We start from the raw sequence: 27,914 nt of genomic DNA, 5'->3' as shown, positions 1-27,914 counted from the left end.
GCTATTAGAACGGTGCCTGGCACATTGTAAGCACATAACAAATACCATTATTATTATTATTATTATTATCTTCTTCAAGCATAAAGAGCAACAACATCCTGTTCGTGGCACAGTGGAAAGAGCGTGGGAGGGCTTGGGAGTCAGAGGTCATGGGTTCTAATCCCAGCTCCGCCACAGGCCTGCTGTGTGACCTTGGGCAAGTCACTTAACTTCTCTGAGCCTCAGTTCCCTCATCTGTCAAATGGGGATTAAGACTGTGAGCCCCCCCGTGGGACAACCTGATCACCTTGTATCCTCCAAGCGCTTAACAAATGCCACCATTATTACCCAGTAGGATACAAATGTCATTTAAGAAGGGGAAAAAAATGACTAAAACAAGCCACTGTCACCGAGGCGCCACACGGGCGGCCTCTAGGACGCCTTCTACCAGCCCTCGTAGCGCTCGGATTGACGGGCGCGTCAGCCAATAGGAACCGAGCGTCGGGCTCGAGGCGGGGATCCCGGACGGCGTGGCCCAATGGCGGCGCTCTCTCCCTCAGGGGGAGTCCCTAGGGGGCGGGACCCGGGGCGGCTCGGCCAATCACCGGGGCGCTGGCGGCCGCCGCGGCGCTTCCGGGTCAGCCCGAGGCCGATGGAGCCTGGCGAGGCCTTGAGCTGAGGGAGCGGCGGCGGGGGAGGACGCAGGTACCCGGGGAACGGCCCCATCTTCGGCCTCCACACAATAACCATCATCATCATCACCATGGTGGCATTGGTTAAGCGCTTACTATGTGCCAAGCACTGTCCTAAGCGCCCTGGGGAGGGATACAAGGTGATCAGCTTGTCCCACGTGGGGCTCACAGTCTTCATCCCCATTTTCCAGATGAGGTCACTGAGGCCCAGAGAAGTGAATCAATCAATCAGTCGCATTTATTGAGCGCTTACTGTGTGCAGAGCACCGTACTAAGCGCTTGGCAACATAGACAGTCCCTACCCAACAGTGGGTCCACAGTCTAAAAAGGGGAGACAGAGAACAAAACCAAACATACCAGCAAAATAAAATAAATAGAATAGATATGTACAAATAAATAGAGTAATAAATATGTACAAACATATATACAGGTGGTGTGGGGAAGGGAAGGAGGTAAGATGGGGGGGATGGAGGGGGAGTGAAGTGAAGGTGAAGAGAGAGCAAGTGAAGTGACTTGCCCAAAGTCACCCAGTTGACAAGTGGCGGAGCCGGGATTCGAACCCATGACCTCTGACTCATCATCATCATCAATCGTATTTATTGAGCGCTTACTATGTGCAGAGCACTGTACTAAGCGCTTGGGACTCCCAACCCCCGGCTCATTCATTCAGTCAGGCGTATTTATTGAGCGCTTACTGTGTGCAGAGCCCACTGTTGTGTAGGGACCGTCTCTATATGTTGCCAACTTGTACTTCCAAGCGCTTAGTACAGTGCTCTGCACACAGTAAGCGCTCAGCAAATACGATTGATTGATTGATTGATTGATTGCAGAGCACTGGACTGAGCGCTTGGGAAGTCCAAGTCGGCGACATCTAGAGACAGTCCCTACCCAACAGTGGGCTCACAGTCGAGAAGGGGGAGACAGACAACAAAACAAAACATATTAACAAAATAAAATAAATAGAATAGAAAATATGTACAAGTAAAATAATAATAATAATGATGGCATTTGTTAAGCACTTACTGTGTGCAAAGCACTGTTCTAAGCGCTGGGGAAGTTACAAGGTGATCAGGTTGTCCCACGAGGGGCTCACAGTCTTAATCCCCATTTTCCAGATGAGGGAACTGAGGCACAGAGAAGTTAAGTGACTTGCCCAAAGTCACACAGCTGACAAATGTGTCCAAACATATGTACGTATATACAGGTGCTGTGGGGAGGGGCCATTCATTTATTCAATCGTATTTGTTTAATAATAATAATAATAATAATAATGATGATGATGACATTTAATACTATGTGCAAGCACTGGGGAGGTTGCAATGTCTATGTGTTTTGTTTTGTTGTCTGTGAGCCCGTTGTTGGGTAGGGACTGTCTCTAGATGCTGCTGACTTGTACTTCCCAAGCGCTTAGTACAGTACAACCTGAACACCTTTCGCTTATTCATTCAATCGCATTTATTGAGCGCTTACTGTGTGCAGAGCACTGTACTAAGCGCTTGGGAAGTACAAGTCGGCAGCATCTAGAGATGGTCCCTACCCAACAGCGGGCTCACAGTCTAGAAGGGGGAGATGGACAACAAAACAAAACTATTTAACAAAATAAAATTAAAAGAATAGTAAATATGTACAAGTAAAATAAATAGAGTAATAAATATGTACAAACATATATACGTATATACAGGTGCTGTGGGGAGGGCCCATTCATTTATTCAATCGTATTTGTTTAGTAATAATAATAATGATAATGATGGCATGTAGTACTATAGAGTAATAAATGTGTACAAACGTATATACGTATATACAGGTGCTGTGGGGAGGGCCAGTTCATTTATTCTATCGTGTTTGTTTATTAATAATAATAATAATGTTAATGATGGCATGTAGTACTATGTGCAAAGCACTGTTCTAGGCGCTGGGGAGGTTACAATGTCTACGTGTTTTGTTCTGTTGTTTGTCTGCCCTTCTAGACTGTGAGCCCGTTGTTGGGTAGGGACCGTCTTTATATATTACCGACTTGTACTTCGCAAGCGCTTAGTACAGTGCTCTGCACACAGTAAAGTGCTCAATAAATGCGATTGAATGAATGAGTGAAAGGTGTTCAGGTTGTCCCACGTGGAGCTCACAGTCTTAGTCCCCATTTTATAGATGAGGTAACTGAGGCCCAGAGAAGTGAAGTGACTCGCCCAAAGTCACACAGCTGACATGTGGCGGATCCAGGATTAGAACCCATGACCTCTGACTCCCAAGCATGTGCTATGTCCACCGAGCCACGCTGCTTCTCCACATCCCCCTCGCGGGGTCCTGCTCAGCCTGTGACCCCCGCTGACCCCCGACCCTCAGCCTCCTCGCAGGCCTTAATAATAATGTTGGTATTAAGTGCTTACTATGTGCCAAGCACTGTTTTAAGCACTGGGGTAGATACAAGATCGTCAGGCTGTCCCACGTGGGGCTCAGTCTTCACCCCCATTTTACGGATAAGGCACAGAGAAGTTGTGACTTGCCCAAGGTCACACAGCTGACACGCGGCGGAGCCGGGATTAGAACCCACGACCTCTGACTCCCAAGCCCGGGCTCTTTCCGCTATGCCACGCTGCTCCTGACCCCCTAAATCCCCCCACAATCCCTCCCCGCCTCTCCCAAGCTCTCGACCCCGGCCCCCACTAGAGACCTTCAAGGACCTTCAAGGACCCTGGAAGGGAACCTGTCCTTTATAAGCATGGTGGCATTTGTTAAGCGCTAACTATGTGCCAAGCACTGTTCCAAGCTCTGGGGTAGATACAGAGTAATCAGGTTGTCCCACGTGGGGCTCATAGTCTTAATCCCCACTTTACAGATGAGGGAACCGAGGCACAGAGAAAAGAAGTGACTTGCCCAAAGTCACACAGCTGATAAGTGACAGAGTTGGGATTAGAACCCATGACCTCTGACTCCCAAGTCTGGGCTCTTGCCACTGAGCCAGGCTGTCATTCATTCAGTTGTATTTATTGAGCACCTACTGTGTGTAGAGCACTGTACTAAGTGCTTGGAAAGTACAATTCGGCAACATTGCGCCCTTCCAAGCGCTTAGTACAGTGCTGTGCACACTTTAAGCGCTCAATAACTACGAATGACTGGACTTTAGGCTCTGTATCCTGCACCCCTCCATATTCCAGTAGCCACCTCCTTCCACCCTTCCCTTCCACTCTCTAACCCCCCGGCTATAAGAATAATAATAATAATTGTGGTATTTGTTAAGTGCTTACTATGTGCCAGCGCTTAGAACAGTGGCTCAGTGGAAAGAGCATGGGCTTTGGAGTCAGAGGTCATGGGTTCAAATCCCAGCTCCGCCACTTGTCAGCTGTGTGACTTTGGGCAAGTCACTTACCTTCTCTGGGCCTCAGTTACCTCATCTGGAAAATGGGGATTAAGACTGTGAGCCCCCCCATGGGACAACCTGATCACCTTGTAACCTCCCCAGCGCTTAGCACAGTGCTTTGCACATAGTAAGCGCTTAATAAATACCATTATTATTATTATTATAGTAAATGCTTAACACATGCCATCGTTATTATTATTATCATTATTATTATGTGCCAGGCACTGTACTGAGCGCAGGGGTGGATCCAAGCCAATCGGATTGGACCCAATCCCTGTCCCATGTGGGCTCACAGTCTCAAGCCCCATTTTACAGATGAGGGAACTGGGGCGCAGAGAAGCGAAGAGATTTGCCCAAGGTCCCACAGCGGACATGTGGCGGGGCGGGATTAGAACCCATGACCTTCTTCCTCCCACGCCCGCGCTCCGTCCACTCTCTGTTTTCAGGGGGCCAGGCCAACTGGCTCAACCTTTTTGTTCCAGGTATATTCATTCAGTCGTATTTATTGAGCGCTTACTGGGTGCAGAGCACTGTACTAAGCGCTTGGAAAGTGCAATTCGGCAACGTAGACAATCCCTATCCAACAACGGGCTGAATCCAGGGGACGGCCTGAGGCATTTGAGACATTGAGAAGCAGCATGGCCTAGTGGGTAGAGCCCGGGCCTGGGAGACAGAAGGACCTGGGTTCTAATTCTGACTCTGCCACTTGTCTGCTTTGACCTTGAGCAAGTCACTTCTCCTGGCCTCATCTGTAAAATGAGGATTAAGACCGTGAGCCCTATGTGGGGCAGGGGCTGTGTCCAACCTGATCATCATCAGTCGTATTATTTATTGAGCGCTTACTGTGTGCAGAGCACTGTACTAAGCGCTTGGGAAGTACAAGTTGGCAGCATATAGAGACAGTCCCTACCCAACAGTGGGCTCACAGTCTAAAAGGGGGAGACAGAGAACAAAACCAAACATACTAACAAAATAAAATAAATAGAATAGATATGCACAAGTAAAATAAATAAATAGAGTAATAAATATGTACAAACATATATACATATATACAGGTGCTGTGGGGAAGGGAAGGAGGTAAGATGGGGGGGATGGAGAGATAGCTTGTATCTCTCCCAGCGCTTAGAACAGTGCTTGGTACATAGTAAGCGCTTAACGAATATCATCATTATTTGAGGAACATATAATACTATATGTTTAATATAATAATGTATATATGTATATATGTTTGTTCATATTTATTACTCTATTTTACTTGTACATATCTATTCTATTTTATTTTGTTAGTATGTTTGGTTTTGTTCTCTGTCTCCCCCTTTTAGACTGTGAGCCCACTGTTGGGTAGGGACTGTCTCTATGTGTTGCCAATTTGTACTTCCCAAGCGCTTAGTACTATGTGCTCTGCACATAGTAAGCGCTCAATAAATACGACTGATGATAATACATACCCAAACTTGCTGCTTCTAAACACCCCAGTTACCATATTCTGCTACACCCAGCCCCCACCCCACTCCTCAGTGATTTATTGCCTCAATTCTGTCTTGGGTCAATTCAGAATTGTTCTTTTCCAGCAGACCTGCCTTTTGCATGTAGTCAAGGAGTGGGGGCTCTTGAACTTATCTGTATAAATCAATATTTGAGTCCTCACTGTCCCAAATACTAACCTTGCTGCCCTCTACGGAACTCAATTCTTTACTTCTTTTTTTTTCATAGTATTTGTTAAGAAGTGCTTACTATGTGAAGACACCTTTCTAAACGCCGGGCATGCTTGGCGAAGCAGTGTGGCTCAGTGGAAAAAGCACGGGCTTTGGAGTCAGAGGTCATGGGTTCAAATCCCTGCTCCGCCAACTGTCAGCTGTGTGACTTTGGGCAAGTCACTTCACTTCTCTGGGCCTCAGTTACCTCATCTGTAAAATGGGGATTAAAACTGTGAGCCCCCCCCCCATGGGACAACCTTTCATTCATTCTTTCATTCATTCAATCGTATTTATTGAGTGCTTACTGTGTGCAGAGTACTGTACTAAGCGCTTGGGAAGTACAAGCCGGCAACATATAGAGACAGTCCCTACCCAACAACGGGCTCACAATCTAGAAGGGGGAGACGGACAACAAAACAAAACATGTAGACAGGTGTAAAACAGGTAGGTGTCAAAACGTAGACAGGTGTAACGTAGACAGGTGTACCTTCACCTACCATTTCTTTTTTGAAAATGTGAGTCATTTCACTGAAGCTCTCTCAAGGACTTTAGGATGGAAATTTGTTCTAGCTTTTTGGTAAGAATGATCAGAATCAGCATTTTTTAAAAAAATTTAATGCCCTCTGTATGGAGGGTAAGGTCCTAGGCGCTTGGGAAATGACGCCTTGTAACCTCCCCAGTGCGTAGAACAGTGCTTTGCACATAGTAAGCGCTGAACAAATACCATCATTATTATTATTATACAAGCTATAAGCTAATCAGACTGGACACAGTCCATGTCCTACATGGGGCTCACTGTTTTAATCCTGTATTTTACAGATGAGCATAGAGAAGTGATTTGTCCAAAGTCTCAGAGCAGACAAGTGGCGGAGCCTGCATTAGAACCCAAAACCTTTCTGACTCAGGCACATCAGTCAATCCTGCTTATTGAGCGCTTACTGTGTGCAGAGCACTGTACTAAGCGCTTGGGATAGTTTAATATAACAGATATGTTCTCTGCCTATAACGACCCTACAGTCTAGAGGACTCTATCCACTGTTCTTTCCACTAGACCCTGCTGCTTTTCCCTTGCTTGGATTTGGAGGTTTATTGAGTCATGCTTTAGTGCCCGGATTTCTTGATCTTAGCTGTGGGTACAGTGTGAAAATTGCAAACGAGTTGGGTGTCAGAAAGGGTCAGAATCCCTAAGGCTGCCTCAGTTTACCTGACTGGGTCACGGAGATGCCAAAGCTAGCCGTAGCCATGAGAGCGCATCACGAGGCCTGCAGTCATTTTTGGAGTCCCAGATGGGGAGTGGAATTGTGATTTCTCCACCCGAAGTAAAGGAGGCTGCGGGAGGAGACTGACCACTAGGTATGGGCTGGTGGGAAGGCCATTCTCACCTCTTTGACCATATCTCTTGCCTGGAACAGGAACCGGAGGAGACGTGACCATGGAGACGCTGATCCCTGTGATCAACAAGCTACAGGAGATCTTCAACACTGTGGGGGCGGAGGTCATCCAGCTCCCTCAGATTGTTGTCATTGGCTCTCAGGTAATGGCCGGGGTCAGGGGGCTCCCCCGACCCCCTTCCACTTTACTCCCCCAACCAAAACACACAAACGCACACTCCTCAGCCCTCACATCCCCCGTTTAGGAGCTTGACTTTCTGCTCTGGAATTAGCCAAGGACCATCATCCCTCCTCCCACTGTTTCCTGAGAGTGGGTGTCCCTGCCTGAAATCAGGAACGTGACTTTCGGCCAGAGGAGCTCTCCCTCTGTTCGCCAATGCCTTGGTTCCCGGGTGGTCAGTGCCAGGCTTAGAGATGGGCACACAGCCTCACTTGCCTAGGCTGGAGAAGCAACGTGGCCTAGTGGAAAGAGTTCGGGCCCGGGAGTCAAAGGACCTGGGTTCTAATTCCAACTCTGCCACTTGTCTGCTGTGTGACCTTGCTAAGTCATTTCACTTCTCTGTGCTTCGGTTACCTCATCTGTGAAATGGGGATTAAGACTGTGAGCCCCGTGTCCAACCTGATTAACTTGTATCGCCGCCAGCACAGTGTCTGGCACGTAGTAAGCTTGTAACAAATACCAAAAAAATGAAACAGGAAGAGGACCAGAAAAAGGGAAAGAGGAAAACTCACTTTTAGGCTGGAAGGATAAGGAGGTACGCACTTTCTCATTATGTCATTTGTTGGTATTCTGTGGAACTTTATGTGTCTGTTTGTGTGTCTGTGTGTCTGCGTGTCACAGAGCAGTGGGAAGAGCTCAGTTCTGGAGAGTATCGTGGGCCGGGACTTCCTACCCCGGGGTTCGGGCATCGTGACCCGGCGACCCTTGGTGTTACAGTTGGTTCACGTGGCTTCGCTGGAGGAGCGGAAGGAGGCAGCAAGTGCGGAAACATGTAAGAGCTTGGATGGGGTGGGGAAGGAAGGGAGAAGGGCGGGCAGACACGGGCAGGTGGACTCTCTGCCTGCCCCATCTCCAGGGTAGAGATTCTGGAGACAGTGGGGGCACGCTCTGGTTCCGGAGGCAGATGCCTAGTTGAAGAGCAGTTGTCTTGCCAAGGGGAAAGGACCCAACAGGCCCTGGTGCCTGGTTATGCACTGCTGCTATTACTCTATTTATTTATTTATTTATTTTACTTGTACATATCTATTCTATTTATTTTATTTTGTTAGTATGTTTGGTTTTGTTCTCCGTCTCCCCCTTTTAGACTGTGAACCCACTGTTGGGTAGGGACCGTCTCTATATGTTGCCGACTTGTACTTCCCAAGCACTTAGTCCAGTGCTCTGCACACAGTAAGCGCTCAATACATATGATTGATTGATTGCTGTTGTACTAAGGTGGAGAGGCAGTGGGGAGTCTAAATGATCCCCCACGTTATACTTACCAAAAGCTGAGTCAGTGCTCAGTACGGCTTAGAGGAGGGGACAGAGCGTGGCCTATCGAGTCATCCCGACTGACGGACCCGGCTTGGACGGGACGGGACTCGTGCCTGGTTATGGAAGAATAACGGCCCTTCTGGGTCTAGGATGGCACCTGGGATGTGGAGCGGCTGCTCCCAAGACCCCTGCCACTCCCACCGAGACCCTCTGCAGGGGCCCGGAGATCGTGGTGCAGTTCTCCGGAACTGGGTCCCCAGCTGCTCCCTGCCCCCTTCTCTCCCCTCTTCTGAACAATTCGTATGGTTGCCACTCAAAGGGGCAGACCTTCCATGGACTCTGAGAGAGAAGGAGACACCATTAAGTCTCAGAGCCGGAATCCAGGTCCAGGGTGATGTCCCGAGGGGCGGCCTTATCGTGTCCCAGGGTGGAGAGGGCCGTCAAGGCACTGGGTGGTCCTTGAATCAGTCTAGTATGGGAAATGCATCACCCCCTTCACCAGGGGCCGATGCCCCCATCGAGTGCGGAGCGCTGAATCTGCTCCATATCTCTGCAGGTGTCCAGGCTGAGGAGTGGGCTACATTCCTGCATTGCAAGCACAAGGTACCTCTCTTTCCTCACTAGCTCAACTGGAACCTCCTTCTACCCTTCACACCCAGAATCAGGGGACTATTTATTTTGAACATGGAGGTCCTTGGGTGACAGGGCTCCTGAAGGGCGGGACTGGGCACAGAATGAGAAAATGTATCCAGGCTGGAACTGGAGAGGAGGACATGCAGACACACACATGCAGGCCCGGGGAGTAGATATGTTACAGACATCTGGGCTGGGGTCCGGGAGGCGGTCCCTCAGGCCCACACAGATTTGGGGCTGAGGAGGTGGAGGCATACACACTCATGGGGCTAAGAACAGGGGGACACCTAGGCACACACAAACACGCTTGGGGTTGGAAGGTACACATACAGGGTGTGAGAGAGAGAGAGAGAGACAGAAGCACAGAGTCAGGGAGGAACACACACAAACCACCCCCCCACACACACACATCCAAAGGCCAGGTTGGGCTTCGGCAAAGAGCCCACTCCCCATGGATGCCAGAGCTGAGCAGACCTCAGAGCCTCGGGATGGAGTGAATCCACCATGACCCTGGGCAGGGACGTGTCTGCTAATTCTGTTGTATCGTACTCTCCCAACCGTTTAGTACAGTGCTCTGCCATAGTAAACGCTCAGTAAATATGATTGATTGATGACCCAGTGCCTTGTGTGGCTCCAAATTCCAGGCAGCCCCTTCCTTACTGAGGGTGATGGGGTGGGCGGGCAGCCCAAAAAGCAGTGGGGCAAAACTGTTGGATATTTGCCTCAACAGTCCTCAGCCCCCATCACCTCCCCAGGAATTGACTCTGAACATCAGACTCTCAGGGATTTCAGGAACCTGGGATTGTGGGTCACTGAATTAAGGATTCTGTTCCTCCCCCCCAAAGACATTTACAGATTTCAACGAGATCCGGCAGGAAATTGAAAATGAAACTGAGAGAATGACAGGTACCAACAAGGTAAGCAAGCTCCCTCTTCTTCTCCCGGGCCACTGGACAGCGTTCTCTCCTGCAGGAGGTCCCGGTGCTATTAACCTGTCTGTCATCCTCTAGGGAATCAGCCCAGAACCCTTGTACCTGAAGATTTTTTCTCCCCAAGTGCTGAACTTGACCCTGGTTGACCTGCCTGGCATCACAAAGGTGACCTGTCCTTGGGGTGTCCTGATACTCTTTAGCATTCAGAGTTCCCAAGCCCATTTGCTAATTAATTCTCCTGCCTCCTTCCTGTTGTTCCCATTTTACAAGTAGGAAATCTGCGTTACAGGGATATGGATTCCAGTGCCCCAGGGCAGGCTGTGCCACAATTAGATCGCCCTGGGCTCAGTCAGGCATCACTGCTTGTGTCCACCCCAGTGCTTAGTACAGTGCCTGGCACATAGTAAATGCTTAACACCATTATTGTTATCATTATTATTATTATTGTCAGTCAGCTGCCCGCCTCAGTCCTCATGAATTAGTTACAGGGTGCTTTTCCTGCCTGGGTACATATATATGTAAACTAATTCTTCTTGTCCCAGCTCTTGTCTTGAATTGCTGTGTGATCGTGGGTGTGTCACTTAACTTTTCTCTTCCTCAATTTCTTCTGTATATTGGGACCGATCGCCCCACCTCCCACATTTTTCACGTGGATACTATAGGGACAAGTGTGAGGGCATTCTGAGTTATTGAGAAGGGAACTGTATAAATAAAGGGCTGTAGTTGTCTTATTATGCAGCTTTATGGGGAGGTAAGGGGATTAAGAGTGCTTTCTGGAATTTCTGGGAAAGGGAGATTAGGGATGCACCACACATATGTGGTTTTGTGTTCCTTCCCTCTCAGCCTTAAGTAGCTGTTGTGGCACAGTCCCTCTTTGGAGTGGGGAAGGTGACGTAGGGCGCAGCAGACCTTTGCCTCTGAACCCCTGTCCTCCTTGCAGGTGCCCGTGGGGGACCAGCCCCCGGACATTGAGGGTCAGGTCAAGGCCATGATCCTCTCCTACATCAGCAACCCGAATTGCCTGCTCCTGGCCGTCACCGCCGCCAACACAGACATGGCCACCTCTGAAGCCTTGAAGCTGGCCCGGGATGTGGACCCTGACGGTATGAGGTTGAAGGAACTTCTGCAGGAGTCGTCCCCCAGGCTGGGCGCCTGGCCCGGTGGATAGCACGTGGGCCCGAGAGTCAGAGGACTTGGGTTCTAGTGTCGGCTCCGCCGCTTGCCCGCTCTGTGACCTTGGGGAAGTCACTTCACTTCTCTGGGTTTCAGTTACCTTATCTGTAAAATGAGGATTAAGACTGAGCCCTTTAGGGACAGGGACTGTGTCTAATCTGATTAGCTTGGCATGTAGTACAGTGCCTGGTACATAGTAAGCACTTAACAAATACCATTAAAAGAAAAAAGAGTCAGGGCCTCTGAAAAGCTGGGGGATAGTCCCCTTCCCCAGGAAAGTGCTGCCATGGACTGAAAATTCCCCAGCCCTCAAATACAGGGTCCAAGAGCCAAAAAAAGATCAGAAGTCCGGATTCACTTCCTAGAGAGAGAAGTGGTAACGTGTATGTGAGGTTACTCCCGTGGGCTTCTGTGAGTTGCGGTTGCTGACTTTTGGCATCCTAGAGAATCAGGAGTTGGGGAGGGATGTCCCAGAAGGGGTCCCAGTCCCATTTTTGCGGTTTAGTCCCCCTCCGGGAGCCGAGCATGACTCAAGGCCCAAATGCTTTCTCTCTTCTTGCCCCCATCCGACCTCGCCTTTCAGGTCGTAGGACCCTGGCAGTGGTCACCAAGTTAGACCTGATGGACGCCGGGACCGACGCGATGGATGTGCTGATGGGACGCGTCATCCCTGTGAAACTGGGCATCATTGGGGTAGTGAATCGGTGAGTGGGGAAGCCCAGGGGAGGCATGTGGCAGGGTTAGGTTAGCATTAGCCTCGGGTTCTAACCGAGACTCCACCACTTGTCTGATGTGTGACCTTGGGCAAGTCAACTTAGCTTATCTGTGCCTCAGTTACTTCATCTGTAAAATGGGGATTAAGACTGTGAACCCCATTTGGGACAACCTGGTTAACTTGTATCTACCCCAGCGCTTAGAACAGTGCTTGGCACATAGTAAGCGCTTAACAAATACCATTATTATTATTGTTATTAAGTAAGAGGTCTCTTGGGGGCGTCTTTAGGCTGTCTGTACCCTGAACCCAGCCCTAGAGGAGGGTTCGGGGACCCAGCCTGTCTGAGCCCCCAGATCACAGGATCCACAGGCTACCCCCAGCCCATGGAGGGCCTGAGAATCAATCAATCAATCAATCGTACTTATTGAGCGCTTACTGTGTGCAGAGCACTGTACTAAGCGCTTGGGAAGTACAAGTTGGCAACATATAGAGACAGTCCCTACCCAACAGTGGGCTCACAGTCTAGGGAAGGCCGAAGTGTCACAGATGGAGCAGACAATGACATTTCTGTCCCTCTGCAGCCTCCTCTTGGGCTTTTTCCCTCTGGTAACTGGGGAGACCCTCTGCCAAGATGAGTTTTCTCTGCAACAGCAGCCTCATCTTTCCGCTTCTACCTCCTCTGCTGACAGGCACTCTGCCTTTTCCTCTTCCTTTCCGTAGCTCTCAGACTTGACTTTTTGCCTCCAACATTTCCCCTGGCTCCTCCTCCTCCTTCCTTTTTCACTTTTGTTGTTACTTCATTCATTCATTCATTCAATCTCATTGATTGAGCACTCAGTGTGTGCAGAGCACTGTACTAAGCTCTTGGGAAGTACAAATCAGCAACATAGACGATCCCTACCCAACATCGGGCTCACAGTCTAGAAGGGGGAGACAGACAACAAAACAAAACAAGTAGACAGGCGTCAATACCATCAGAATAAATAGAATAATAGCTATATACACATCATTAATGTAGTAAATGTATACCAGTATACACAAGTGCTGTGGGGAGGGGAAGGGGGTAGGTAGGTTACTGTTGTTATGTCTGTTTTCGTCTCCTTTCTCTTTCCCCTCTCTTCCCGCCTGTCTCCTGCATCCTCCACTTCCCTCATTCCCAACTCCTCCCCCTCCCGCCCTCACCCCCCGCGACCCACAGTAACCTAGTCAAGATGACGAGCCTGGGGCTGAAACCAAGGCCGAAGCCACCTCCTTCCTCCCCAAGTCCCGGTAACCTGGTTCAGGCCCAGCCGGCATCAGAAACCAGCCTGGCTCCAGTCAGCCCTCAGGGCTGGGTGAGGGGCAGCTTTCGGCTAGTGAGAGGGCATGGCTGGAGCTCCTCTGTGGCCCAGGGGGAGCAGGGCCGAATCTGGGACCTTGACTCTCCTCACATCCCTCCCACAGGAGCCAACACGACATCAACATCAATAAGAGCATCAGCGATTCCCTCCAAGACGAGCAGGGCTTCCTGCAGAAGAAGTACCCGTCTCTGGCCAACCGCAATGGCACGCGCTTTCTCACCAAGACCCTCAACAGGTGACAGCTGCGGGGGCCGGAAGCGGAGAGGGCAGCCCCGGAGGTCCCGGTCTCCCTTCCCGATCCCCGCCTTCCTCCTTTCCCCCCGCCCCGCTCCCCCAGGCTGCTGATGCATCACATCCGAGACTGCCTGCCCGAGCTGAAGACACGGGTGAACGTGCTGACGGCCCAGTACCAGTCAGTCCTGCAGAGCTACGGGCAGCCCATCGCGGACCAGAATGCCACCCTGCTTCAGATCATCACCAAGTTTGCCACCGAGTACTGCAACACCATCGAGGGCACAGCCAGGAACATCGAGACCTCAGAGCTGTGAGCCCCCAGGGGACACGGGGCCTGGGGGGTGGGCGGTCAGCCGCCACCGTTGGCTCACCCCGGGCCCCCAGCCCTAGGCATCCTGGCAATTTGGGGGGTGGCTTGGGGGAAGTGGGGCCGGAGGGTGGGTAACCCCGGGCTCCCTCCCTCCTTCCCCAGCTGCGGAGGGGCCCGCATGTGCTACATCTTCCACGAGACGTTCGGCCGGACCCTGGAGTCCATTGACCCGCTGGCCGGGCTGACCATGCTGGACATCCTGACGGCCATCCGCAATGCCACGGTAGCAGGCGGCCGCTTCCCTGTCCTGTCCGGTCGTGGGGCTGGTTGCCACCCGTGGGGGCTTGGGCTCCAGTGGAGCTGGAGAGACGGTGACCCCCAGGACCTTCCTGTGGGAGCCGAGTCTGAGCCGGTCCCGTGCAGCCCGGGGCAGGTGGGAAGTGAAGTGAGGGACCCAGAGTCTGAGCTTCCTCTCCCGAACTAAATCATACTTTTCCTACGCCCCCTTGGAGCTCCCAGAGCTTCTTCCGGCCCAGAAGGGGAGAGACAACAGGGCAGTGTTCCCCTAGGACATATCGCTGCTGGCGTTGCCCCTCGTGGGCAGCCGGCCATCAGAATTCCCCCTTGCTCTTAGAAGCCCCGACTTTGGAGATGCTGAACTTTTGGTCCCAGCTTTCTTTGTAATACACGTGACAAAGACGAGGCGAGGGGCTCCGCTCACGTCCTCCCTCCCACGCACCCCCCACCTCCCCCCAGCTCCTCTCCGCTGGGCCCCCGGCTTCGGGGCTCCCCTCTGCCTGCTCCCGGGGCCGGGGCCGGCGTCGTGGGGAACGGTAAGTAGTGACGGCATCGGGATGGGGTGTCTCGGTTGTCCCCAGGGGCCGCGCCCGGCTCTTTTCATCCCCGAAGTCTCCTTCGAACTGCTGGTGAAGAGGCAGATCAAACGGCTGGAGGAGCCGAGCCTGCGCTGCGTGGAGCTGGTTCACGAGGAGCTGCAGCGCATTATCCAGCACTGCTCCACCTACAACACCCAGGTGACCGGCCGCCCCACACCCACCACCCTCCCTGTCCTCAGCTGCACGCTGACCGTCAGGCCGGGAGTCTCTGTGTGTTTCCTTTCCGTGCCCTAGTCCGCCACGGGGATTGGAGCGGGACAGCACAAGAGGGCAAACTGGGTAGAACAATTCTGATACTCGATAAGCACTTCCTGCAGGCCAAGTGCCCGCTGAGAGCTCACCTCCTCCAGGAGGCCTTCCCAGACTGAGCCCCTTCCTTCCTCTCCCCCTCGTCCCCCTCTCCATCCCCCCCATCTTACCTCCTTCCCTTCCCCACTGCACCTGTATACATGTATATATGTTTGTACGTATTTGTTACTCTATTTTGCTTGTACGTATCTATTCTATTTATTTTATTTTGTTAGTATGTTTGGTTTTGTTCTCTGTCTCCCCCTTTTAGACTGTGAGCCCACTGTTGGGTAGGGACTGTCTCTATATGTTGCCAACTTGTACTTCCCAAGCGCTTAGTACAGTGCTCTGCACACAGTAAGCGCTCAATAAATGCGATTGATGATGATGATGAAGTGCCACACTAAGCACCAGGGAAGATGAAAGATAATCAGGTCATACAGAGGCCCTGTCCCCATGGAGCTCACAGTCTGAGGATCAAACAATCAATAATAGGTATCTGTTCAGCGCTTCCTATGTGTCAAGCGCTATTCTAAGCACTGGGGTCGATGCAAGTAATCACGTTATCCCACGCGGGGCTCACAGCCTTAATCCCCGTTTTACAGATGAGGGAACTGAGGTACAGAGAAGTGAAGTGACTACTTGCCCAAGGTCACACAGCAGACAAGTGGCAGAGGCGGGATTAGAACCCATGTCCTCTGCCTCCCAAGCTCGGGCTCCAGCCATTAGGCCACGCTGTTTCTCAATCAATCAGTCAGTCGATCATATTTATCCCTATGGAGCTCACAGTCTGGGGCGCAATCAGTCAATCGTATTTATTGAGCGATTACTGTGTGCTGAGTGTACTAAGCACTTGGGAGAGTACACTACGACAGAACTGGTGGTCACATTCCCTGCCCACAATGAGCTGACAGTCTAGAAAGGGAAACAGACATTATCTATAAATTACAGCTATGTGCATAAGTGCTGTGGGGCTGAGGGGTGGGTGAATAATAATAATAATAATGGCATTTGTTAAGCACTTACTATGTGCCAAGCACCGTTCTACACACTGGGGAGGTTACAGGGTCATCAGGTTGTCCCACATGGGGCTCACAGTCTTAATCCCCGTTTTACAGGTGAGGTAACTGAGGCACAGAGAAGTTACGTGACTTGCCCAAAGTCACACAGCAGACAAGTGGTGGAGCCGGGATTAGAACCCGTGACCTCTGACTCCTAAGCCCGGGCTCTTTCCACTGAGCCACGCTGCCTCTGTACAGATCCAGGTGCAAGGGCGACACCACCAATCAATAGCATTTATTGAGGAGGAGGGAGAACAGGTGTTGAATCCCCATTTTACAGATGGGGAAACTGAAGTACAGAGAAGTTAAGTGACTTACCCGGGGTTACCCAGCTAGCAAGTGGCAGAACCGGGATTAGAAGCTGTCTGAGGGCCGTGATCGTGTCTGCCAACTCTGTTGTACTGTACTCTCCCAAGCACTTCTCAAGTGCTTGATAAATACCACTGATTGATCGATGGAGCAGGATTAGAACTCCGGTCCTCTAAGCCACGGAGCTCTGCTCTAAATACCCACCGACATCAGTCTGCCTGACTCTTACAGCGGTCATTAAAAGAGTATCATGTTTAGGGTGTGGATGGAGGCTCGTAGGCAAATCTGTAATTCCTGGTGGATACAGGTCGGGTCAGGTGCCAACAAGCTGTCGGTGTCCTGGAACCCTAAGGCTTCATTCATTCATTCATCCGTTCATTCATTCATTCATCGTATTGAGCGCTTACTGTGTGCAGAGCACTGTACTAAGCGCTTGAGAAGTACAAGTTGGCAACATTCCCTCATCTGTAAAATGGGGATTTAAACTGTGAGCCCCCCGTGGGCCAACCTGATTTAGAGAAGCAACGTGGCTCAATGGAAAAGAGCATGGGCTTTAGAGTCAGAGGTCATGGGTTCAAATCCCTCCTCCACCAATTGTCAGCTGTGTGACTTTGGGCAAGTCACTTGACTTCTCAGGGCCTCAGTTACCTCATCTGTAAAATGGGGATGAAGACTGTGAGCCCCCCGTGGGACAACCTGATCGCCTTGTAACCTCCCCAGCACTTAGAACAGTGCTTTGCACATAGTAAGCGCTTAATAAATGCCATCATCATTATTATTATATAGAGACAGTCCCTACCTAACAACAGACAACAAAACAAAACATGTAGACAGGTGTCAAAGTCGTCAGAACAAATAGAATTAAAGCTATATGCACATCATTAACAAAATAAATAGATTCATTCAGTCATATTTATTGAGGGCTTACTGTGTGCAGAGCACTGTACTAAGCGCTTGGAAAGTACAATACGGCGATAAAGAAAGACAATCCCTACCCACAACGGGCTCACAGTGTAGAGGCGGGGAGACACCCTGGGTTCCTTTGCCCTGGGCCCCTGGACATATCTTCTCCGCAGATTCCCCTCAGCCACATAGGAGGAGCTCCTTGTGCGCAGGGAATGTTTTTACCAATTCTTTTCCATCGTACTCTTCCAATCACTTTGCACAGTGCTCTGCACACAGTAAGCACTCAGTAAATACCACTGATTGATTGAGGAGCCGAAGCATCGATCCTTCGGGTTCACTCTCCGCACCCCACCTCGAAACCTCTCCCCTTTCCCTCTGAACCATCCCTCCTTCTCTCTCCGTCTCTGTCTCTCCCTTCTTCTCTTGTGCTTACGCATTGGTATCGTGTACCTCTGGACTCCCATCATCAATCGTATTTCATCAATCGTATTTATTGAGCGCTTACTGTGTGCAGAGCACTGGACTAAGTGCTTGGGAAGTACAAGTTGGCAACATATAGAGACAGTCCCTACCCAACAGTGGGCTCACAGTCTAAAAGGGGGAGACAGAGAACAAAACCAAACGTACTAACAAAATAAAATAAATAGAATAGATATGTACAAGTAAAATAAATAAATAGAGTAATAAATATGTACAAACATATATACATATATACGGGTGATGTGGGGAAGGGAAGGAGGTAAGATGGGGGGATGGAGAGGGGGACGAGGGGGAGAGGAAGGAAAGGGCTCAGTCTGGGAAGGCCTCCTAATAATGATGATGGTATTTGTTAAGCACTTACTATGTGCAAAGCACTGTTCTAAGCGCTGGAGAGCTTACAAGGTGATCAGATTGTCCCCCGCTGGGGCTCACAGTTTTAATCCCCATTTTACAGGTGAGGTAATTGAGGCACAGAGAAGTTAAGTGACTTGCCCAAAGTCACACGGCTGACAGTTGGCGGAGCCGGGCTTTGAACCCGTGACCTCTGACTCCAAAGCCCGGGCTCTTTCCACTGCGCCACACTGCTTCCATGTATGATGAGGGGAGGGTCGGTTTCTCCTCGGTGGCTACCGGCCCTGTAGACTGCAGGCCCGGAATCCTGCGGCTAAGGCGGGCTCGGGAAGGGTTCCGGAGCAAGATCTCTTGGGGGTGTTGTGCTTTGGCAGAATTGACCTGCCTAGTCCCAGCCGTGTGCCCCCTCCCCTTCCCTCTTAGGAGCTGCTGCGCTTCCCCAAGCTGCATGAGGCAATCGTGGAAGTAGTGACCGGGGTCCTGCGCAAGCGGCTGCCCATCACCAATGAGATGGTAACGCCCCTCCTCCCCTCCCCTCCCTCAAAAACCTCCGATGGCTACCAATCAATCTGCGCATCAGGCAGAAACTCCTCACCCTGGGCTTCAAGGCTGTCCATCACCTCGCCCCCTCCTACCTCGCCTCCCTTCTCTCCTTCTACTGCCCAGCCCACACCCTCCGCTCCTCCGCCGCTAATCTCCTCACCATACCTCGTTCTCGCCTGTCCCGCCATCGACCCTCGGCCCACGTCATCCCCCGGGCCTGGAATGCCCTCCCTCTGCCCATCCGCCAAGCTAGCTCTCTTCCTCCCTTCAAGGCCCTGCTGAGAGCTCACCTCCTCCAGGAGGCCTTCCAGACTGAGCCCCTTCCTTCCTCTCCCCCTCGTCCCCCTCTCCGTCCCCCCATCTTACCTCCTTCCCTTCCCCACAGCACCTGTATATGTGTATATATGGTTGTACATATTTATTACTCTATTTTACTTGTACATATCTATCCTGTTTATTTTGTTAGTATGTTTGGTTTTGTTCTCTGTCTCCCCCTTTTAGACTGTGAGCCCACTGTTGGGTAGGGACTGTCTCTATGTGTTGCCAATTTGTACTTCCCAAGCGCTTAGTACAGTGCTCTGCACATAGTAAGCACTCAATAAATACGATTGATGATGATGATGAAGCGGGTGGCTGTGAGCTGGGCGGGAGACTGTTTCCCACCTCAGCCCTGAGAAGAGCAGGTGGGGAAGCAGAGGAGGGCATAAGAGCCATAGGAGGAGGAAGCCAGCTCTCTTTGGTCACACGAGACCGGCACTCGCTCAGAAGCATCTCCGGGTTGGGCCGCCCCGGGCGCGAACGAGTCGAATCCTGCCTGCAGCCCTGGCAGGGTTCCTGGGCCTCTCGGGACAATTGACTGGTGCCAGCTTGTCGAGAGAGCCTCCGGCACGGGGGCAGGGTGGTCTCCACGGACCTGGAAGAAATAGGGTTAAGGGTCACCCGTCCCGCCCGTTCCAGGTGCACAATCTGGTAGCGATCGAGCTGGCTTACATCAACACGAAGCACCCAGATTTCATCGACACCGCCGTCGTCTCGGCCTCCGTCAGCAGCAGCAAGGTGCGGGACCGGTGGCCGGTCAGGCCCGGGTTCTCCTTCGTCCTGTCCTGAACTGTCTCTCCCCACTCCTGAAAGCGGGGTTCACGGAAGGCCCATTGTGTGTTCGGAGCCCTCAGTGGCTCAGCTCTCGAACAAGGGCAGATGATAGAGCCGGTGACGTGGGGAGGGAGCATCACTCCGCCTCGGGCCGGCACGAGGGCCCAGACCAGCGTGCGCCGAAGTGTCTGTTCCTCCCGGAGAAGCCTGCTTCTGCTTTCCCAGCAGAGCTGTTCATACTTCTCCTCAGCCCCTCTCTTTTTCCCATTCTTACCACAAACCCTCAGATGTCCTCACCCGGGTGCCCAGGGATCACCACTAGAAGCATCGTGGATCCAGGGCCACCGGTCTGTTCTCTTTCTTCCTTCCCAGAGTGATTCCCAGCAGCCGGACGGGGGCCGGCGCTGGAAGAGCGAAAAGGGAGAGGATCAGGGCCAGGAGGAGAAGCTCAAAGGGGCCAGCCAGGCCTCCGTGTTCTCCAGCCCCAGCCGAGCCCATGCTGTCAACCTCCTGGACACAGTGAGTGGATCCCTGGCATGGTGGGGAGCAGAATAATAATTATAATAATTGTGGTATTAAGCGCTTACTAAGGGTCAGGCACTGTACTAAGCGCTGGGGTGGATACAAGCGAATGGGGTTGAACGCAGTCCCTGTCCCACGTGGGGCTCACAGTCTCAATCCCCATTTCACAGGTGAGGTAATTGAGGCACAGAGAAGTAAAGCGCCTTGCCCGAGGTCACACAGCAGACAAGCAGTAGACGGAAGGCCCGGGGAACGAGGCCGGGTAGATGCCGTTGTGCAGGGGGGGCTTTCTTCTCCACCGCGGTCGGATTTACTCCGGAAGCTGGGGACCCGTTATAGTGTAGTGGATGACGGGCCTGGGGGAATTTGTCCTATTTTGAGGGTGTGGAAGAAAAACTTCACGGTCTTTTCGTTGTTTTTAAAAAGGGTATGTCTGAGACAAGTTTATAACTGCCAGCGCTTCTTCCAGCACTCGTAGGGATCGGTGGTTGACGGGCAGAGTTTCCCCTGTTAGTCAAGGCCAGCTCAACTTTAACCAAGACAGAGTTTCTTTATGTACAGTTGGTAACAGCATTCGTGGTGATCAGAAGAGCACAATAGAGACATGCTTTAGGATAAAAAACAGAAAGTCCCTTGGGCATTTTCCCGTTCAGCACCAGACCTGCTTTGTTCTCTAGGCAATCCCAGTACTGCTCATAATCAGGGCCAGGAGTCCCGATTAGTCAAAAGAGGAGTTTCGACTACGATAGGTTGTGGTGTGCTTTACTAGAGTCAGTCGGTCGTCAAGCACACCCAGAGGCGGTCAGGCAGGCCCAGAGCTGAAACAGCTCTGAGGGGCAAATAATAATAATAATGTTGGTATTTGTTAAGCGCTTACTATGTGCAAAGCACTGTTCTAAGCGCTGGGGTAGATACAAGGTAATCAGGTTGTCCCACGTGAGTCTTCATCCCCATTTTACAGATGAGGGAACTGAGGCCCACAGAAGTTAAGTGACTTGCCCAAAGTCACACAGCTGACAAGTGGCAGAGCCGGGATTTGAACCCACAACTTCTGACTCCAAAGCCCGGGCTCTCTCCACTGAGCCACGCTGCTTCTCTTGCAAGGCCTGGACCATTATGCTTCCTCAAGGGGCTGGAAGGGAGGCGGGCCTTGGGTGCTGTGTCTCTTACCTTTGTTTTGGCACCAAGGGGCTTCTCCCGCGACGAGCCCCCCTGACCGGCCCGACCCGAACCCCTTCCTCCCCGTGCAGCCCATGCCGGTGGCCCGGAAGCTGAGCCAACGGGAGCAGCGAGACTGCGAGGTGATCCGCAGGCTGATCAAGTCCTATTTCCTTATTGTCCGCAAGAGCATCCAGGACAGGTGTGGAGGGCCAGGCTGGGACGGGACGGGGGCTCCGGGGGCCACGAGGGAGGAGGGAGCGCTAGTCTTCTGAAGGGGGGCAGGGGGACGGGTCCCCGGTTTCTAGGACTCTTAATGGGGAAAATAATTGTAACCAGTCCATCGGTGGTATTTGTTAAGCACTTACTACGTGCCAAGCACTGCACTGAGCACTGGGGTAGAGACAAGATAATCAGGCCCCACAGTTTAAGGGGGAGGGAGGACAGGTTAGCAGATGAGGGAACTGAGGCACAGGGACGTGAAACGGCTTGCCCGAGGTCACACAGACGAATGGCGTAGCTGGAATTAGACCCAGGCCCATGCTCTTTCCACTGGGCCACGCTGCTCCTCTAAGCCGGTGGCAGGAGGCCGGGTTTTAGAGAAGCCAGCCGAGCCAGCGCCTGTCCCCCCTTGCAGCGTCCCCAAGACGGTTATGCATTTCCTGGTGAATTATGTGAAGGACCACCTGCAGAGCGAGCTGGTGGGCCAGCTGTATAAGGCGCAGCTCCTGGAGGGGCTGCTGACCGAGTCCGAAGACATGGCCCAGCAACGCGGTGAGGCGGCCAACATGCTCAAGGTGAGTCACCTCCTCCCCTCCATCGCCTCCTCCATTCCTCCATCACCTCCCCCCTCCTCCATCGCCTTTCATTCAGTCAGTCAGTCGTATTTATTGAGCGCTTACTGTGTGCAGAGCACTGTACTAAGCGCTTGGGAAGTACAAGTTGGCAACATACAAAGACGGTCCCTACCCAACGACGGGCTCACGGTCTAGAAGGGGGAGACAGACAACGAAACAAAACATGTAGACGGGCGTCAGAATCGTCAGAACAATTAGAATTAAAGCTATATGCACATCATGAACAAAATAAATAGAATAGTAAATATGTACAAGGAAAATAGGGTAATAAATCCGTACAAATGTATATACAAGTGCTGTGGGGAGGGAAGGAGGTAGGGTTGGGGGGATAGGGAGGAGGAGAGGAAAAGGGGGGCTCAGTCGCCTCCCACCTCAACCAAGAAAACCACCCACGGGGAGCCCCAGAGGAGGGGAAGTTGAGGCAGGGATTGTAGCCTCCTGAAGTTTGAATGGGCCAGGGAGAGCTAGGTGGGTGCTTTCCCTCGTGGTACTGCCGACCGGCCGTCGTGCCCCGTAGCCGGCCCCTCAGTGAATCAATCAGTCGTGTTTACTGACCACTTACTGTGTGCAGAACACTGTACTAAGAGGTTGGGAGAGTCCAAAATGGCAGAGTTGATAGACACATCCCCTCCTGTCCACTCTCCCGCCCACTAAGCCGGAATGCACTGCTCCCACCCCGGCCCAGCCTCCTCTGCCGCCACGGGTGATGCCGTAAGGACCGCCAGTCCTCAAGCAACTGGGTGGCAGGGGACCACCTGAGCTGAGACGGTAGCTGGGGGGCTGCCCGCAGCCGGGGCCCTCGGGGCTGGGTGCTCAGCAGGTAGTTAGGAGCCGAGCCTTAGTCACGGACCTCAGGAGATGCCCCTCGGTGCACCGCCCCACCATCCCACAGACCCCACCGGGGCCACCAGCTTCCCTCCTGGGTCGCCAGCCCCGGTAACAGGCTCCGCTCCTCCAGGCGCTGCAGAAGGCCAGTCAGACCATCTCCGAAATCCGAGAGACCCAGCTGTGGTGAGGGAGGCCGGCGGGTGTCGCGAGCCCCCCACCCGCCTGCTCCCTGCTCCGAGCCAACCTGTGCCAAGTGGCCGCACTGCCAGCTCATGTTTACAGAGACCTCGCTGCGGACCTCGCCGTCTCCTTGGCCACCCCCTCCGTCCGTCCGTCCGTGTCACGTCGGTCAGCCCTGAGGGGCCTCGGGCCCAGGAATCCCACTGGCCCCAACAGGGGAAGCCAGGGCTCAGGAATGTTTCCCCCGGGGGGCATCTTCCTCTGCCCCCTGATGCTGTGGCAGAAAATCAGCTGGATTCGGGATCCGGGAGCTCCAAAGGCCATTTCGTAAAAGGCAGCACTGAAGGGGTCTCCGGAACTCGGGGTCCCAACCGAACCCGTTTCTCAACTAGGCCAGGGCCCTGGCTTGACATTCTCTCTTCCCCCCTCACCCCGCTTGCAGGCTGTGGGAAAGGGGGGTCGGGGAGTGAGCTGCTGCCATCACTACTCTAGAATGAAATCCCCAAACCAAGCACTGAATACCCTAAACACCCCCCTTGTCCCTGGCAGTCCTCCTGGCTCTCCTTACACGTCATGGTGTCCTGTTCCAGAGGGAAAGAGGGGTGTGTGTGGGTGTGTGTACGTGTGGGTGTGTGTTGAGTTGTCAGTGCCGATGTGGAAGTGAATCTTTACCCTGACTGTGAACTTCCCCTTGCCTGTGCCTGGGGTGACGGGCCACTGGGCCCTGTATATATATATATATACACACACATACCTCCCCGTGATGTTTGCCCGGAATGCCTCTTCTTCTCATTGTGGTCGCCCCCTTCCCCTCTGTGTTGTGGGGGGTTTTTCCTGACCTATGGAGGGACTCTGGCCTCTCCTCCCCTCCCTTTGCTGCGTGACGTCGGCATCCTCGAACAAAGCGGCTGGGGCCGACGGGAAGCCTAGAAAAACGGACTGTTTTGTTTTTTCTCATCGGGCCCAGCCCTGTCCCTGCTCCGGAGGGACGGAAGGCACCCCGACTCCTCCGTCCCCAAGCACCCGTGCCCCCCGCACAACTGAAAAGGGCCCTCGCCCCTGAGGTACCGCACCCCAAACCTGCCGGTCTCATCCACGCCAGCCTCTTCCCCCCGAGCAGCAAACCGGGCTCTTGAGTCCCAGCAGGGCTGGAGCCCCAAGAGCCCGGGGCACGGGGACGTCCGGGTGCGTGCTGGTTGAAAGCAGGAGGAGGAGTCGCCGTGTTGTTCCTATAGATTTCACAGAATAAACACTTCATGCCAAGCGTCGGCCTGGGCAGTGCTGGTTATTTAGGGGCATCCCTGCTGCTCCGCCATTCCGTCCTCCAGCTGGCTAAATGAGGTGCCAGTAGCAGACTGAGTTCCTCCGGGCTTCCTTGCTGGCACCCTCACTGAGACCCAACAATGGAGTTCTGTCTTCCACCCCCGAGCAGCAGTCAGGGGCCCTCCCCGTCACCCCCAGCCTCGTAAGTTTCCCCGGTTTGGAAGAGAAGCAGTGCGGCCTAACAGGAAGAACAGAGGATGTGGGAGAGGAGCAGCGTGGCTCAGTGGAAAGAGCACAGGCTAGGGAGTCGGCGGTCGTGGGTTCTAATCCCTGCGCGGTCACTTAGCTGTGCGACTTTAGGCAAGTCACTTCACTTCTCTGTGCCTCAGTTACCTCATCTGTAAAATGGGGATTAAGACTGTGAGCTCCACGTGGGACAACCTGATTACCTTGAATCTACCCCAGTGCTTAGAACAGTGCTTGGCACATAGTAAGTGCTTAAAAAATATGTTATTATTAATAACAATAATAATAATAAACCTGGCTCCACTGCTTACCCTGCTGTGTGACCTTAGACCAACCACTTAATTTCTCCATGCCTCAGTTTCCTCATCTGTAAAATGGGGATTAAATACCTGGTCTCCATCCCCCTCCTCAGTCATTCATTCAATTGTATTTATTCAATCATATTTATTGAGCGCTTACTGTGTGCAGAGCACTCTGTACTAAGTGCTCTGTGTGCAGAGCACTGTACCAAGTCCGTCTCATGTGGGGCTTACAGTCCATGTCTGTTCTGATGGTATCTACCCTAGCATTTAGCATAATGCTTGGCATATGGTAAGCATTTAGCAGAAAAGCAGCATGGTCTAGTGGATAGAGCATGGATCTGGGCTTCAGAAGGACATGAGTTCTAATACCAGCTCTGCCAATTGTCTGCTGTGTGACCTTATACAAGTCACTTCTCTTCGCCTCAGTTACCTCATCTGCAAAATGAGGAATAAGACTGTGAGCCCACGGGGAACAGGGACTATGTCCAACCCAATTTCCTCATATCTACCTCAGTGCTCACTACAGTATCTGGCACATAGAAGCGCTTAACACATACCGCAATGATCATTAATGATAATAATAATTTTGGTATGTGTTAAGCACTTACTATGTGCCAAGCACTGTTCTAAGCACTTGATAAGGGAACTGAGGCACAGAGAAGTTAAGTGACTTGCCCAGTCACGCAGCTGACGAGTGGCGGAGCTGGGATTAGAACCCATGACCTCTGACTCCCAAACCTGTCCTCTTTCCATTGAGCCATGCTGCTTCTCTCTAATAGTGCTTCATCAATAGTATTTATTGAGCACTAACTGTGCAGATCACTGTACTAATAATAAATAATGGCATTTGTTAAGCGCTTACTATGTGCAAAGCACTGTTCTAAGCTCTGGGGTAGATACGAGGTGATCAGGTTGTCCCACGTGGGGCTCCCAGTCTTAATCCCCATTTTACAGATGAGGTAATGCAGGCCCAGGGAAGTTAAGTGACTTGCCCAAGGTCACACTGCTGACAATTGGCAGAGCCGGGATTTGAACCCATGACCTCTGACTCCCAAGCCCGGGCTCTTTCCATTGAGCCACGCTGCTGTAACAGAGTTGGTAGTCACATTCCCTACCCACAAAGAGACTAGAGAGGAAAGAGACATGAATATAAATAAATGATAAATGTGTGTATATGTAGAGAGCAGCGTGGCTCAGTGGCGAAGAGCACGGGCTTTGGAGTCAGAGGTCATGGGTTCGAATCCCGACTCCGCCACATGTCTGCTGTGTGTCCTTGGGCAAGTCACTTAACTTCTCTGAGCCTCAGTTCCCTCATCTGTAAAATGGGGATTAAGACTGTGAGCCCCATGTGGGACAACTTGATCACCGTGTATCCACCCCCAGCGCTTAGAACAGTGCTCTGCACATAGTAAGCGCTTAACAAATGCCATCATCATTATTATTATTATTATTATGTACATAAATGATACTGCGAGGCTCAGGGAGAGATGAATAAAGGGTGCAAATGCCATCACAACCAATTTTCCAGACGTCGATGCCGCCGCTGGTAATAATAATAATAATTCATTCATTCAATCTTATTTATTGAGCGCTTACTGTGTGCAGAGCACTGTACTAAGCGCTTGGGAAGTACATGGCATTACTATGGGTCACGCGCTGTTCCAAGCGCAGGGGAAGATACAAGATCATCAGGTTGGACACAGTCTCTGCCCCACACGGGGCTCACAGTCTTAATCCCCATTTTACAGATGAGAGAACAGGCACAGAGAAGTGACTTGACACAAGTGCCGGAACCCGGATTAGAACATCCGTGCTGGCACAGAGACAGGGCAGGTTGGGAATAACCCCTCACCGGCAAGGTAGGAGGAAGTTCTCGATGGGTTAGATAATAATAATAATAATAATAATAATAATAATGTTGGAATTTGTTAGGCACTTACTATGGGCCGAGCACTATTCTAAACTCTGGGGTAGATACAGGCTAATCAGGCTGTCCCACGTGCGGCTCACAGTCTTAATCCCCATTTTACAGATGAGGTAACTGAGGCACGGAGAGGTTAAGTGACTTGCCCAAAGTCACACAGGTAAGTGGCGGAGCTGGGATTAGAACCCACGACCTCTGACTCCTAAGCCCGGGCTCTTTCCATTCATTCAATCGTACTTATTGAGCGCTTACTGTGTGCAGAGCACTGTACTAAGCGCTTGGGAAGTACAAGTTGGCAACATATAGAGACGGTCCCTACCCAACAGCGGGCTCACAGTCTGGAAAAAAATAATGGTATTTGTTAAGCGCTTACTATGTGCAAACCACTGTTCTAAGCGCTGGGGGGATACAAGGTGATCAGTTTGTCCCACATGGGGCTCACAGTCTTAATCCCCATTTTACAGATGAGGGAACTGAGGCACAGAGAAGTTAAGTGACTTGCCCAAAGTCACACAGCTGACAATTGGCGGAGCCGGGATTTGAACCCATGACGTCTGACTCCAAAAGCCGGGCTCTTTCCACTGAGCCTCCCTGCTTGGATAGGGGTCCCGTACAACAGGCTGGGAAAACACCTTTCGTTTTTAAGAGTCACAGAGTCCATTCAGCCATTTTAACGTTTCTACTTGGAAAGGAAAGTCAGATTTGGCGGGGGAAAGGGAATAGCCATGCACAATTGTTGGATCCAAAAGCTGAGCCTTAACCTTAGGGGAAGCTTTCTTCTCT

The 27,914-nt window shown here is 51.8% G+C and overlaps 1 protein-coding gene across 1 annotated transcript; it reads left to right on the top strand.

Moving 5' to 3' along the window:
• Nucleotides 1-642: 642 nt before the first annotated feature.
• LOC119929769 (dynamin-1-like protein) lies at nucleotides 643-24,660 on the top strand. Its single transcript, XM_038748046.1, has 18 exons — nucleotides 643-684; nucleotides 7,136-7,257; nucleotides 7,956-8,106; nucleotides 9,145-9,191; nucleotides 10,067-10,138; nucleotides 10,232-10,318; nucleotides 11,094-11,256; nucleotides 11,910-12,030; nucleotides 13,485-13,616; nucleotides 13,719-13,925; nucleotides 14,088-14,208; nucleotides 14,804-14,959; nucleotides 18,640-18,729; nucleotides 19,717-19,815; nucleotides 20,224-20,370; nucleotides 21,624-21,733; nucleotides 22,169-22,328; nucleotides 23,347-24,660. Exons 2-18 carry the CDS (start codon nucleotides 7,156-7,158, stop codon nucleotides 23,401-23,403), a joined length of 2,022 nt encoding a protein of 673 aa, XP_038603974.1. The 5' UTR covers nucleotides 643-684; nucleotides 7,136-7,155; the 3' UTR covers nucleotides 23,404-24,660.
• The last annotated feature ends 3,254 nt before the right edge of the window (nucleotides 24,661-27,914 follow it).

Source organism: Tachyglossus aculeatus, chromosome 6 (assembly GCF_015852505.1).
Source record: "Tachyglossus aculeatus isolate mTacAcu1 chromosome 6, mTacAcu1.pri, whole genome shotgun sequence".
In the NCBI taxonomy this organism is placed as follows: domain Eukaryota; kingdom Metazoa; phylum Chordata; class Mammalia; order Monotremata; family Tachyglossidae; genus Tachyglossus; species Tachyglossus aculeatus.
Note: the sequence above shows the minus strand (reverse complement) of the source record. Positions and strands in the feature narration are given on the sequence as shown.